Consider the following 15582-nt stretch of genomic DNA (forward strand, 5'->3'; position numbering starts at 1 on the left):
TATGGCGCAGTGGATAGAGAACAATGTCAAGGATGCCATGTCACAATAAAACATAAATGTGTTTGCATTATTAACGCATAAGGAAATTCATTTCCATGTGTCCTATCTGTGCTTGGAGTTCAAAAAAGTCAACCCAAAATAACCTAGCAGTTGTTATGAAAAGTCTTATTGAAACATTCAGTGAAAGTTTTAAGGAACTTATTCAAACACCTCCAAATAACCTATAATTTCCATTCTCAGAGCGTTAATAAAACCTTTATAGAACCTCCTCTGCAACCTAATGAACGTTCCCAGAACAGTTAAAAATGTTCACTTCTGTTTTCAGAACGTTTTAAAATCATTCTGTTTTACCGGTCAAGAAACATCTGGCTTCATTCCCACAACCAATGTGAAACCAAAAACATAGTATGTTCCCAAAACTTCCAAGGGACCAAATGTGCTAGCTGGGTTATTTCCGACCCAGTGAATATTTTAGCATTTTAAATCTAAGCTATACTTCGTCTATCAGAATTCGTCACACATTTCCGTTCTCAACTTCACGTCCGTCCGAAACCAAAGATGCGTGTGCGTTCCTAAAAGAGGCATCTTTTGCGGAGAGACACATAAATACCTTTCCTGAAAAATAAACAACAATTCCCATTAGGCTTTTCCTGTCAAAAACCAAAGTGACATCACTCACATGGTGTCATGACATTCCAGGCTCCTCCCATGGGAGAGACTGGCCCCATTTTTAGAATTCTCCTGGGAAGAACCTTCCTTAGGTTTTATGTCTTCTCCTAGACTGGACAATCATCCACATCCTCCCGTACAGGTGGGAAAAGGAGCGGAGATACTTAAGGGCTGCAATAGAGCAGTTGTCAAAGTCATGATTACGTTAGCCTCTAGTGATTCTCCTAATTGACTAGGTTTATGGAAAGTGTCTGGAGACCATTCCTGTCTCCCCATGTCTGCTTCCTGTATCCAGCGCATCAAAACACAACTGGAGAAACTGAGGCTGATGAATGAACTAGCAAGGGCTGTCAATGGGGTGGTGGATGGTGGATCCTCTTCTGTTAAGGAGCTTTCAGACTAGGGTTTAATTAACATCTCTTCGCTGCACACATGCGGACCCCTTCTCCAGCTGACAAGGTAAACTCATTTGAATGGGTAACAGCTTTTACCTGAATTGAATTCATTATCCACATGCCATTACAGTGAACGCACACGTATCAGCACACATATCATGTACAGTGGTTGAACCCCCACCATATTTTGACACTTGATATTCATTGATCATGTTCTAAACAGTTTAGAATAGCATTAGAATCAGGAAATGGAGACAGCGCCACGATTTGAAGGTTTTTACACAATGGTGAATTACTGTTATTGTACCAGAAGGCAAATGTTAATTTTTTAAAAATGTTTTCGATGTAATTCCCCATGAAATGCCAGACATCTCAAGTTTCATTTCCTGGGCTAATCTTCTTCTGGGCACATATAACATATTTGCAGGAAACAGTGGGCTAGTTCATTTGCACCGGGGAAAAGGCTCTGTTGCATATTTCAGCATCTAAAACAGCCCCCCCCCCCCCCATATGCACACACACACACACACACACACACACACACACACACACACACACACACACACACACACACACACACACACACACACACACACACACACACACACACACACACACACACACACACACACACACACACACACAGTAATTACACCTGGGCCGGCTGTGCTGAACACAACTCATCACCCGCTTCCCTCTCCTCTCTGGGTCGCTCAGTCTGTCATAACCCGGATCTGTAATGAGACAATTTAGATGTTTCCTGCCACTGTCAGTCGCTGCTCAACGCTGGGCTCTGAGGGGAGCACATCTCCTGACAGATCTCAGCCCTACTGCCCGTCTGGCCACAGGAAAGAAAGGTGTAATGAAAGCTGCTAAAAATAAGCCAGGGCCCAGTGATAAGACTGGCAGTTATGGATTGACTCTTCCCACCAGGAGAGAAGGTATCAAGCTGGGCCAGACATGATATAGCAACTTCCAGTTCCAGGCATGTATCTTTAGCCATATCTGGATAGATGGGATGAGAAGGCAGCCATCCAAATCACATAAGACCTTGTAATTGAGGCCCAACTCAAAGTAATAATTTGTTAATGCACATTTCATCTCCATAAACAAAAACCACTATACTATCGTATTGCTGTGAAATTGGATCCAGCATATGTAGCATCCAATTTGATATTATCCAACTGTGGGATTCCCACAAACATGATAAGCGGGTAAGGAAGCAATATGGCAGAGATGAGATATTTCTCACAATACCACCCCTCCTTATCTCAACATCTGACCCCAGAGCCCAGGCCCTCATCACAACCAAACTCAGGCATTTCTTCCCCTTCTGGTAATTCCCTAAGTAAACTCGAATTAAGAGGGAATTTCTGGAATGCCGGAAAAATTGTAGCTACCGCTGCTGCCTCTCCAGACCTATCTGAGAGGGAAGTGGTGAGAGAGAGGGAGAAAGAGAGCGAGAGGAAGACTGAGAGAAGCAGAGCTGTGTCACAAACTGGCCTGCTTCCAGGCTCAATGATACATCGCCAGTCGGCTGCTATCTAATTCCCCTTCCTTTGTTTCACCACACTCCTCAGATGCCATCCATTACTTTGCCTTTTTCACTTTCTCTATCTCATTTCAGAACTGGCCGATACACAGTGTTTCTGACAGCCCTTCCCTGTCAATGCCCCTGCAGCCCCATCAACCGGGCAGAGTTGTACGTCTACCAGCGCTCGTCGTTCTGTCAGAGAGAGAGGGGAGTAGTAGGGAGAAATGGATGCCTGCTGACTGGTGCCAAGTCTATCGATCGATAGCCGCATGGGTAAATTGGATATCACATTGCAGAGACGTGGCACGCCGATGGAGGAAGCACACAGGGAATGGAGAATCAGGAGCACTGTTTCTTTTGTAGAGAAAAGCTGGTTGTGTAGGATGCCAAGAGGCCCACATAACACATCTCTGGTCTTGTACATTTACCAATGGCTTTAGACTTAACTCGGTCGCCAGGAAATAGGAGATTTTTTTTCTCTTTCCAGGTCCATGAGTAAACCAGCAACAGGTGAGAAGGCTGAACTGGTTATTTATGGATTGATACAGAATCAACAAGGTTCCTCAAGCGTGTCGCACTGAAATTGAATCCTTGCAGTGTTTCATTTTCTGTGCGTAAAAGCAAATTAATACACCGTTTCAACTAATCTTATCTGTTTCTTAACTGGAATAGTCTTTGCTCATTGCTCAGCTAAACTGATTATGAATCAGTGCACTGTCTTATCGATTATCTTTCACGGTTCACAGAGCGATCGGAAAACAATCCCTCTTGCTCTGTTTTCTCTCTTTCTTCATCTGTCCCTCCATCCCCCCTTCCTCCTGCTCCTCCACACCCTACATCTTGCTCTCCGTTCTCTCCTTCCATGAAGCAGAGGATTGAGGCAGCCTGAGAGGCCCTTGATGTGTAAACAAGCAGCTGCCATAGAGAGGAAACGAGAGCATCGGACTGGAACTGGCTCTGCTCTGCAGTAACCATGGCGAGAGATGAGGGTAGAGGACATGAGAGAACAGGAGAGAAGAGAGTGGAAGAAAGAGGAGAGGAGAACAGAAGAGATGAGAAGGGGAGGGACCAGAAGGTAGAGGAGAGAACAGGAGAGAAGAGAACCAGCAGCCTTGCTTGGTAAAACACTGGCACCAGTGCCTCGCTGCTTGATGCCACATCTACCATGGGGCATCATCAGGCTCATATTTGATGCTGTCAACGGCTAAGTGCCTCATGTCACAGGTGACGGGGACGTGATAATGAGCTCCATTGATTCAGCCAGAGATTCATTATCTGTTCAAAACCTACTGAGGCAGAGGACCATGGTTCAGTGCAGCTTACAGTACAGCATGTCCCTTTTCCGTGGAAATAATAACCCCTGCAGAACCGACACTCTGTTTCATGGTAGTCCAGTTAGCTGAGGGCCTTCTTCGGTGAATGTGCGATAGCAGTTTATGATGTTATCTGCAGCGTTATCTGCAGCGTTTTATACATATCATTGTATATACATAGTCTGTAGCTGTATATACAGAACATTGAAACAGTTTGCTTTGTACCTAATTCCGTGCATTTGCCTGGGCGATCCTTATGGGTAACACTGCTAGGGATGTGTTTGCGTGAGAGTAAGAATAAATACCCCAGTGAGTGTAGCTATGGTTATTAGTGTGACGTACGGTAAGAGGAGTGAGCCCACACTGTTTCCATCACATGCTTCCTTCATTCACTAAAATAAGGCATGGACCTGCACCCAGTGATTCCCTGTGTGTTTAGTACTCCCACAGACACACTAACCCACAGACCCAGACACACACAGACACACCCCACATACTGTGCCCAGGGATGCACCCTCCAGGAGTATATGAGGGGGATCAAGAATGTTTAGACAGAAATGAGACATGTTAATCATGCCAGTACATACAGTACAAGCCAACCCATTTTCCCTAGCTTCGCTATTTTAGCCCTAGCATGAGCAAAGCTTCTGCTGATGCTGCTAAGGCAGGGTGGTGGCTTTGCTAGCCGTCTGCTAGTCTAGCTTTCGCCTTTACATCTACCACTACCTCAGATATGGAAATTCAGTGGAAGAAGCAGACACCTCTGCCCTGTTCAGCATTCAGAACCTCCATTTGGAAATGTTCTGCCTGTTGAAGCCGGAGTCTGTCAGTGTGCTGCTAATCGCATGCCTACCGGTAACTCTGGGCCTTGGCAGAAACTGGTGCCATTCCCTAGCGGACTTTCAGACCCACGTTACCATGGCAGCCACTGTGAAAGGCACTCAGGGAGCAAAAATAATGACATTGTCAGTTGGAATGGATCAGGTTTCCCAGTTTACAAATTTCAGCGCATAATTAACCTGACTGGGCAGCTTATTCTTTCCAACCCTTTCCCCTTGGCGAGAGGGCTTGGGCCCTGTATGTGTGTGTCAGCCCTTTGCTTTCATGCCGAGCAGAGTGTTCCAAGCAGTGTGTTCCACTGCTGCTCGGCCCTATTTGATATGTAGCATTGTGGTGCTTGTCTGTGATAATAATGAGTTTGCGGGGGGTGAAATGAAGGCTGGCTTTGCCCCTAACCACTCCCTAGAGGAAACGAAAGTGCATTAAACATAGCGCCCGCTGCATGTTCCCAGCTCTAACTTAACCCCCTTTCTAAACTCCGCTAACTATCACTCACTTAAGTTGAGGGCTCAGAAAAATTTTAACACATTTCGCAGACCGCTCTGTTTCTGCAGATGTCCCTTTGAGCCCCACCTTACCCCCTATATCGGCTGTGAAGTTGCAGCCCTTTGAGTGAACTACACATGCTCCCAAATTAGTGAGAGTGTTTCGTGATGAGGTGTGAGACGGGGCAGCCTGCTCTGGTACCTATGATCAGAGCTCTGCGTGTTCAAAGGGCCTCGGGCGGCGGCAGCGACGCTGAAGGGTCAACTAATGAAGCAATGGAGTCCACCACTGGACCGCCTGCCTGCTTTCATTCATCCACCATCCAACTCAATGGATTGATGTGAATCTATGGCTAGGAGTTTACTGCATTTTAGGGCCTTTAAACACAGGCAAAATCAGAGAGCCGATCATGCAAAGCATTTGAAGAGAGATTTCTCCCTGAACTGGCTTCCAGGACGGCAGCAGCCTGCTGTCTGAAAGAGGATTTAACACCCCAAGTAGGAGGCTGGAGGTAGCAATAGGCGAATGGTGTTTTAGACCTGGATATTCCAGTAAGCAGTAGTGGGCTGAGGCCCAGCACGTCGGTTGGTAGGTAGACTAATCAGCGAGGAGGTGAGGTGGGTGTTGCCTTAATCTCCAGAAACAGCATGGCAAGGGCAGAGGGATCCTCCATCCGCCTGTTTCCATGGGCACGCTAATCAAATGTGAAGCACCAGCTCTAGCCCCTCCCCTCTCTTGTATCATCACTGCCCCCTTGCTGTGAACTGACGTGCCCTCTCCCATGTGTGTGTGTGTGTGTGTGTGTGTGCGTGTGTGTGTGTGTGTGTGTGTGTGTATGTGAGACGCCAAAGTTTCACCGCACACGCTCTGCTACTTTAGGGATCAGTGCTTCTCCCATAGGGTAGGATTGAAAGGAAAATAGCATCAACATTGCATAAGACTGTTTCTCAGCTAATGAGGGCATTTTGACGTCAGACATGGTTAGGTAAACAGCAAACGCACACATAGGTGAATAGCCAAGTCAGCTATTCTTTCCTGACTGGCAGACCTCCTAGCAGTAGCAGGATTTATGCCACCTGCATTTATAACAACATTAATATAAACGTTCGAGTCAAGGGGTAAGGCTTTTCTAAAAGGGTTTTATATACAAACTGTGGTATAGATACCTGTCCCTTGGGTCACATTGTGTAATATAAAACTTAAATATATAAGCTTCTTAAGGCGTTTTGTTGACAAATGTACTGCACATGCTAACCTGTGCGTGTATGTCCTGAAGCATCCGAGAGATGTTCCGCCACTACTTGACTAAACTTCTTGCCTGATCGAGATATATGGTTACGTATCCCACTTCTTGTTTTCCTCTTTTACAAACATCTGTTCATGGTCAGGGGCCAGCAAAGAAAGGAGGGAACCTTTCTCTCTCCTCATCAGTAAATGAGATAGAGAAAGAGTGCACTGTGGGAGGTCCAGCCCTACACCAAATATAGTTATTAGGAAACGTATTGAAAGATTCCACTTATCAGTCACAGGCTGATTGACCCACGGAGCTCTCTCTCTCTCTGCTGCATGCGTGAAATAGTCAAATATCATTAATAAACAAACAACGCACAATGGCAACTTCCTCCCACCATGAATAATGTATTGTTTCATAAATGAATGATTCCACATGTAGCCCACTTGGGTATAAGAAGGAAAAGTGATCTAATGGTTTCTAGTTTCATGCATTTAATTTCAATCGGGAGGGGTGGGGAGAGAAATGAGGTGCACCTCACCCACCTTGACTTTGTATGTGTGTCTTTGAGAAAATAAAGCGGTATAGCCGAAATAAGGACATCCTGTGGCCTAGGGCCTTGGAGGTAAGACTCAATCCGGTGGGGGCACTGGTAAGTGTTCCCAAACTCTGCCAAGCCCCCTTTGCACGGCCCATCGTCCCAACGCATGATCCACTACTTCAGAGTTCGCATGAATCTCCCCAGTCCTCCTTATATATAACAGTCCCTAACAAGTGCCAGCTGTGTCTTGCTTTGGACCAGGTAAATGGACTGTGTCCATACTGAATGTACTGTACGTGGTTTTAGCATTAATAGGGATGCAAAGTTGCCTTTGGTTATATTTTCATTCCACTCTCTTTCTGTTTTACCTCATTCTAAAGTGATGTCCAGCTGCTCCTATATTTCCAAGCATTGAATTATGGATATCTGTCATGAAAGAACGAGATGAAACAAAACAATGTTTGGCCACAAGAAATGATGGGAAATGATATCTGTGACCACCACTGTTCAAGAGTCAAATTTTCCCATTCCATGTTTTGCGTAAATTGACCGTGTAAGTAATTAAAGCTCCATTCATTCATTCCAACGACTCCAGAATATTTATTCAGTGGTTTTTGGTGTGCTGTTAATAAAAATGTCCACTCTGAGCGTATCACAATTGACACCCACTTTAAATGTAACACTTAATGTTTGAACAGGGAGTCATAAATCACGTTAATATTGAGCCCCTGGTGGAACTAGCTCAGCTTTTGAAAATATCTGGTTTTGATTAAGCTATTGGGTGCGAGAATGGGAGTAACCTGGGCCTGGGGATAGGGATCTGGTGGTGCTCAGAAGAGGCCTGGCTAGCATGGTGGGTAACCCTAACCATCTGCCCCAGGGCAGCATTCTCATAGCTCTCATATGAGGGAGACAGACTAAGTCCCGACTCCGGAACAGCTAGGGCCACATAATGGATTCAGGGTCAGGCAGAGGCAGAGAGCGTTTCAAGACTAATTGTTTTACTACCGTTGCATGCCACCTTTTATTGCTCTTGTTCGTCTACCTGCAGAAATTTGGGAAGGCAAGTGAGACCACCAGCTGTGAAGTTTTTAGAGGCTTTTTAATATTTCAGTGTTGTGCATGGTGCTCCCCTCGCCACTGAAAGCTTAAACGACCCTTGTGCTCCAAGATGGCCGCTCTCTCTCTGTCTTTCCTTTCTTTTTTTCTATTTTTAGACTTCTGACCGAAGTTCTAAGTGAGGTGATTTAGTCATTCAAAGGACTTCTGAATTACATTACAGCGCCTCAGCAGTCGCATATGCAAACGTCTTGGAGCCTACCAAATGACTTATGATTTCCCCCCAAATCTCTTCCCTCTCCTCTAAAGCAATTGTGGATGGTTTATATGAAGTCCACGGTGAGTGGGAGTAATACCAATGTACAGTATAAAGTGGCTTATCACAAAAAACATGAATAAAGTCCCAAGACTTTATTATTGAAGTCAACAAGACCAGACTGTTTTTTTCAATACAGTAAATCGCAGGCTATGGATTTTTACTAGGGATTTAGGACTTGATTTCGGTTTCTCCATGTTTGTCATTCATTTACATGGCAGGCAAGTGGCGAGTGCAACAAGTAGTTAGCAGTTAGTAGAGGTTGCTGATAAAATAATTTGCTCTTCCTGATTTGGGGGTAAAATAATGAAACTAGGCCTACATGATGTGTCCATTCAGGATTGCCACCATGCATGTACTATCCTACTATAGCCAATGGTCAAACCTTCTTGCTGTCTATTGAGCATGTCTGGTTGCCTCTGTAAAGAGACAGAGCCGTGAGTGTCTGTGTCGTGTCTCTCAGACTAGCTGTCCTATCTTGAAACTGATGGTTTGGCTCTGATTCTCTGCCAGCGTTGCGTAGAGAGGAAATCCAGGTTATTCACAAAATAGATCAGAACCGCTGACCGTGTGTGTGTGTCTGCATGTGTATCTGTGTGTGTGGGAGAGAACAAGACAAACCCAGATGCCACTCACTCGCCCAACTAAGCTAGCCCCCGTGCCTCAAAGACCCTCTGAATGATTTCCCATAATCCCCTAATAACCTAACTACTGCGTCCACTCTGTCGCAAATGTTTGCCCACCATTATTATGTTATTGCAGGACATCTGGAAAAGTGTGCCTGTTTTTGTTCTCTCTACGGCCCATATAATCACTGCAGCAACAGCGGACACAAAAATACTCTTTACATTACCAGAGCCAGTGTGAAGGAGCTGGGATTATGATTTAAGGCTTCCTGGGTACTGTTAGCATAGGTCCCATTGATGTTGTTTCACCAAATATCCTGGCTTTTCCTCGCCGCCTCCCTTTTCCCTTTTTTTATTGTTGAAAAGAAACATTGTGTGGATGTAGGTGCCTTAATGAGGGCCTGTATTTATTTTCTCCAGCCTCTCTGTGGCTCTCCCTGACCCAGAACGCACCACAGGTGCAGCTGAGTTGGGACTATGCTGGTGCCGAATCCCGAGAACCGACAATACATCAAAGTTTAATACGGAATAATAGCATTGCTGACAGCTCACGTGAAATTGCCACCCTACCCTAAGGCAGATGATTTCTCCCATATACAGTGAAGGAAAAAAGTATTTGATCCCCTGCTGATTTTGGACGTTTGCCCACTGACAAAGAAATGATCAGTTTATAATTTTAATGGTAGGTTTATTTGAACAGTGAGAGACAGAATAACAACAAAAAAATCCTGAAAAACGCATGTCAAAAATGTTATAAAATGATTTGCATTTTAATGAGGGAAATAAGTATTTGACCCCTCTGCAAAACATGACTTAGTACTTGGTGGCAAAACCCTTGTTGGCAATCACAGAGATCAGACGTTTCTTGTAGTTGGCCACCAGGTTTGCACACATCTCAGGAGGGATTTTGTCCCACTCCTCTTTGCAGATCTTCTCCAAGTCATTAAGGTTTCAAGGCTGACGTTTGGCAACTCGAACCTTCAGCTCCCTCCACAGATTTTCTATGGGATTAAGGTCTGGAGACTGGCTAGGCCACTCCAGGACCTTAATGTGCTTCTTCTTGAGCCACTCCTTTGTTGCCTTGGCCGTGTGTTTTGGGTCATTGTCATGCTGGAATACCCATCCACAATCCATTTTCAATGCCCTGGCTGAGGGAAGGAGGTTCTCACCCAAGATTTGACGGTACATGGCCCCGTCCATGGTCCCTTTGATGCGGTGAAGTTGTCCTGTCACCTTAACAGAAAAACACCCCCAAAGCATAATGTTTCCACCTCCATGTTTGACGGTGGGGATGGTATTCTTGGGGTGATAGGCAGCATTCCTCCTCCTCCAAACACGGCGAGTTGAGTTGATGCCAAAGAGCTTCATTTTGGTCTCATCTGACCACAACACTTTCACCCAGTTGTCCTCTGAATCATTCAGATGTTCATTGGCAAACTTCAGACGGGCATCTATATGTGCTTTCTTGAGCAGGGGGACCTTGCGGGCGCTGCAGGATGTCAGTCCTTCACGGCGTAGTGTGTTACCAATTGTTTTCTTGGTGACTATGGTCCCAGCTGCCTTGAGATCATTGACAAGATCCTCCCGTGTAGTTCTGGGCTGATTCCTCACTGTTCTCATGATCATTGCAACTCCACGAGGTGAGATCTTGCATGGAGCCCCAGGCCGAGGGAGATTGACAGTTCTTTTGTGTTTCTTCCATTTGCGAATAATCGCACCAACTGTTGTCACCTTCTTACCAAGCTGCTTGGCGATGGTCTTGTAGCCCATTCCAGCCTTGTGTAGGTCTATAATCTTGTCCCTGACATCCTTGGAGAGCTCCTTGGTCTTGGCCATGGTGGAGAGTTTGGAATCTGATTGATTGATTGCTTCTGTGGACAGGTGTCTTTTATACAGGTAACAAACTGAGATTAGGAGCACTCCCTTTAAGAGTGTGCTCCTAATCACAGCTCGTTACCTGTATAAAAGACACCTGGGAGCCAGAAATCTTTCTGATTGAGAGGGGGTCAAATACTTATTTCCCTCATTAAAATGCAAATCAATTTATAACATTTTTGACATGCGTTTTTCTGTCTTTTGTTTGTTGTTATTCTGTCTCTCACTGTTCAAATAAACCTACCATTAAAATAATAGACTGGTCATTTCTTTGTCAGTGGGCAAACGTACAAAATCAGCAGGGGATCAAATACTTTTTTCCCTCACTGTATAATTCCAGTAAGAGGAACCCCCCTATCATGCCCACCTCACAAAACCACCAACCACCTCACCTGTTCAAATGTGCCTGGGTGTCAAACGGGAGTCAACCAGGCCTCTAACAACACACACCAGCATTGTGCCTTTTGTGTGTGTGTGTGTGTGTGTGTGTGTGTGTGTGTGTGTGTGTGTGTGTGTGTGTGTGTGTGTGTGTGTGTGTGTCAGCATCTGTTGTTTTCCTCCTGTGCAACTCTCTGTGTTTAGGGATTTGGGCGGAGGTGTTTCCGTGCCTGTGAAAGATGGGGTTTTGATATCTCGGCTGACAGGCCTGAGAGGCCAGACTGTTTCCACAATACGGATTGTTTACATACCAGCCCTTAAGAGTTAGAGGGGGAGGAAGACAAGTGATCGCCTTCAGAATGAATTATGAATACCACATCTGAGGCTTTGCCTGCTCTCTCTTGCTCTCAAGGTAGTGTGTACCTTTTTGAAGATGGGTAATTGAGGTACGGTATGCTGTTCAGGGATGGTGATATAAAACCAGCAAGGCCACTGTAGCGCTACTGAATCTACTCAGTGACACTGAAGGACTGCTGGAGGGGAGTGTTAGATTGAGGTTCTGTCGCCTGTTGCACCATGAGCTCTGACTGCCAAACACACACACACACACAAACAGGCACATACACACACACAGCTCCCCACCCTTTCTCTGCCTGACCACGCCAAGCCTACACACACACGCCTGAAAACAGATAACCCGGGAGAACTCCTAGTGAACTGGAAAAGCATGTCTCAAGATGAAAGGCTTCACACCCACTTCCTACACGCAGAGCCTTCTCCCGACACCTTCCCGCGACAGCACAGCGCATATAGCAGAGGCTGGTGCTGCACAGGCACAGACACAGACTCCAGCTCGAACTAGCAGCATCCATCTCTCCCCACACCCACTAACGCTGCTATACAGTAGCCTCCCTTTCTCCCTCTCAATGTAGACAATACTACAGTACCAGCCAGGGAAACAGGCAAGGAGAAAGAGCAGATATAGGCAGCGTGTCCTGAAAGACGTAGAATAATTTGAATAAGCATTTTTTTTCCTCCGTAATCAGAGCACAGGGAAGGGGAAGCGTAGCGCGGTGGTGAGCTCTCGGGCGTGGAACATGGTCGGACACACGCAGGGGCTGTGAAAAACGACACTGACCGTAATGCAGGATAATTGCTTCCCATTTACTCGTGTGGCCGAGACAAAAATAGCATGTCACACCGTAATGAATGCAACGCTCGGAAGGATGGGAGACATGAGCTCTCACTGCTGCACCTTGCAGTTTTATACGCCAAGTGTGGCCAGTACACCTCACAGATGCATATACAGTCAGGCACATAATACAAGTAGATATACACAGATACACAATTATGTACACGCACATGCCGACCAGCAGTGATTAATAGATAGATGCCGATCCTCAGAGAGGTAACTAGAAGCATTGACACAAGACCCACTGTTGTGTTTTCACACTCCACTGTTACCTGCACCACATCTGCAGGCTGGCCAATGGTCAGCTAACTGACCCCCCACCCACCCCTCCCACATCACTAAAGGCTCCTACTCCCATGACCCACCACTGAGAAATACCTCTCGATACTATTCTCCACGTTCGTTGTGGCTTGTTGTAATTTGTACGCACGGAGATTCTCATTTCACACTCGAGTCCAACACAATGGGTCCAGAACTGCGGCAACACTTTACGGAAATGTACCGTGACAAAGGAGCACAAATTGAGCTCCTCAAGAGACCACCCAACCATGCATCTAGGATTATGTGCCTCCCCCATAGACATTCTAAATACAATCCTCATCAACAGCACACCAAATGAATCAGAGCATTGGATTACCATGAGAACAGGCATGCTGTTGCTATAATGTAGTTCTAACAATACACTAACACATTATAAATGCATTTAGTCGGGTGGAATTAGGATTGTACAACCATTTATGCCTCTACCAGCTATGGTTGATTTATTTCCCCGCACTACATGTGCCATGCCATGTCCACTGTCCATTTCATAACAGTCACAACAGTCATATAGCGATACAGCCTTGACAACACTCAGCCACAGCACTCAGCATAGACAGCAATGACCATCAATAAAAGCCCCTAAATATTTCATATGAGCCACAATCTCTGCTGTCCCTCAAGCTGAATCAAGTGAAAGCATATGACCTATAGCACCGTATAAACTTCAATACAAAATACAGCCCCAGCAACAATAACATGGAAACCACTGCACTGCAGTACTGTACACAGTCAGGTGCTGAACTGATATTCCATCCCTTTTAGTAGCACACAAGGCTAATCACACTGGGTAACTGATCAACTACAGCTGCCTTAGCCGAGCCTTAGGGCCGATAACGAGGGAGAAAATATAAAGCATAGGGAGGCTACAGGCAGAAGCCCGAGCGAGCCCTGTACTCACCAGCACTGGCAGAACACAGCAGAGACACCAAGAGCACAATCACCAGCGTCAGGATCTTCACATTCATTTCTGCACTCCCCTCTGGCTCTCCCGTAGTCGCTAGCTGATATACTGTAGTGGTGTGTGTGCGTGGATGGGAGGGAGGGAGAGAGGCAGAGAGCGCGACTGAGCGAGCAAGGGAGAGAGAGAGAGGGAGAGAGCAAGACTGTTTGCTTCTCTCTCTGTGTGTGTGTAAGAGTGAGTGTGCTCGTGCCTCTGTACGCACCCTGGTGTGTGCGTGTGTTTGTGTGCCTGGGAGTGTGTGTCTGGCTGCCTGCCTGCCTGGTGCGTGTGTGTATTTCTGTATGCGTGTGTGTCTAAATGCGTATTTGTATATCAGTGTGTGACAACGCCACTCCAAGACTGAAGGCACGTCTTTTTATGAGCTCTCCCACGGAGGTGCGCAGCTTTTCTTTCCTTCTCAGAGAACACAGCAGCCAATGCCAAGTTCAGTAGAGCTGTGAATGTGCTGGGAGTCAGCGTGCAGTTTGAAGCAGGTCTGTCTGGCTGTGTGTGTGTGTGTGTGTGTGCAAGTCCTCTGTTTGCCTTGGATAACAGGAGCCCAGTCGGTCATGTGGCTTATGTATCATTGACTCTGTGGGTCCTGGAAAAGGGGGCCACCCCACCCACAATGTTGCCCCCCCCCCCCACACACACACATCGACCCTCCCACTAAAGAAAGAGAGGGAAGGAAAGGCAGGCGGGGGTAGGGAAGTAGGAGCGTGGGGGGTGTCCAGGTTTATCATAATAACCAACCACATGCTCTTGTTGATAAAGTAGTCTTTAAATGTAGCTCCCTTCCATTATTCTCTGTCTAAAACTCCAGTCCTTAGAGACTTAGGTCATGGCGTTAAATGTTTTGCGGTATTTCAAGTCAGTGTCCGCGACATTGGGAGCACCCTTAGGAAAAACTTAGCAGACTCATTGGCTTGATCCAATCTCTTGAGTTGTTTGTTTCACTGACTCTGAGTAATTTGTTTGGTTTCGTTTCCAGTGTTTTATTCTTTGGTGAACAAAGCAACCAGAAAGCGACCCTCCCTGTAAGGCTCTGAAATAAATGCACTTGTTTTTTCATTTGTTTATTAGACAGTAAACAGGAAAGGTTGCATTTCTGGTACTGAATTGTGAGAACTATCCGTGCGACCACTACAACTGTAACAAGTACTCTTATCAGCTTTGTCCATAGATAGGAGGAATAGTGTGTCACATCATGTTGAATGCAACCTGTTTCACTATCGCCATTGGAGCAATAAGTACCTCACAAGACATGCCACCAGAGGTCTCTTCACACTCCCCAAGTCCAGAACAGACTATGGGAGGCACACAGTACTACATGGAGCCATGACTACATGTAACTGTTTCCCACATTAAGTAACTCATGCAAGCAGTAAAATGAGATTTAAAAAACTGATAACAATGCACTTTAAGGAACAATGGGGACTGTGAAGCAACACAAACATAGGCACAGACACATGCATACACTGTCACACCCTGATCTGTATTCACCTGTCTTTGTGCTTGTCTCCACCCCCCTCCAGGTGTCACCCATCTTCCTCATTATCCCCAGTGATTTTATACCTGTGTTCTCTGTTTGTTTGTTGCCAGTTCATTTTGTTTTGTCAAGCCTACCAGCGTTTTTTCCCGTGCTCCTTTCTGTCTCTAGTTCCTGTTTTCGAGCTTTCCCGTTTTTTCACCATTCTGCCTGCCTTGACCCTGCCTGTCGTTCTGTCCCTTGTCACACCACCCTGGATTAGTGACCTCTGCCTGCCTTGACCCTGACCCTGCCTGCCGTTCTGTACCTTTCGGACTCTGCTCTGGACTACTGACCTCTGCCTGCCCTTGACCTGTTCTTTGTTTTGGAAATAAACA

At 46.0% G+C, this 15582-nt stretch overlaps 1 protein-coding gene across 1 annotated transcript in view; it reads right to left on the minus strand.

Moving 5' to 3' along the window:
* apln (apelin) overlaps positions 1 to 14277 on the minus strand; it is a 34916-nt gene extending 20639 nt beyond the window's left edge. The window contains exon 1 of the mRNA XM_014211820.2: positions 13675 to 14277. Coding sequence (XP_014067295.1) covers positions 13675 to 13741 — 67 coding nt within the window. The 5' untranslated portion in view covers positions 13742 to 14277. The remainder of the gene's footprint in view (positions 1 to 13674) is intronic.
* Between the last annotated feature and the right edge of the window lie 1305 nt (positions 14278 to 15582).

This window comes from Salmo salar, chromosome ssa09 (genome assembly GCF_905237065.1).
Source record: "Salmo salar chromosome ssa09, Ssal_v3.1, whole genome shotgun sequence".
Lineage (NCBI taxonomy): Eukaryota > Metazoa > Chordata > Actinopteri > Salmoniformes > Salmonidae > Salmo > Salmo salar.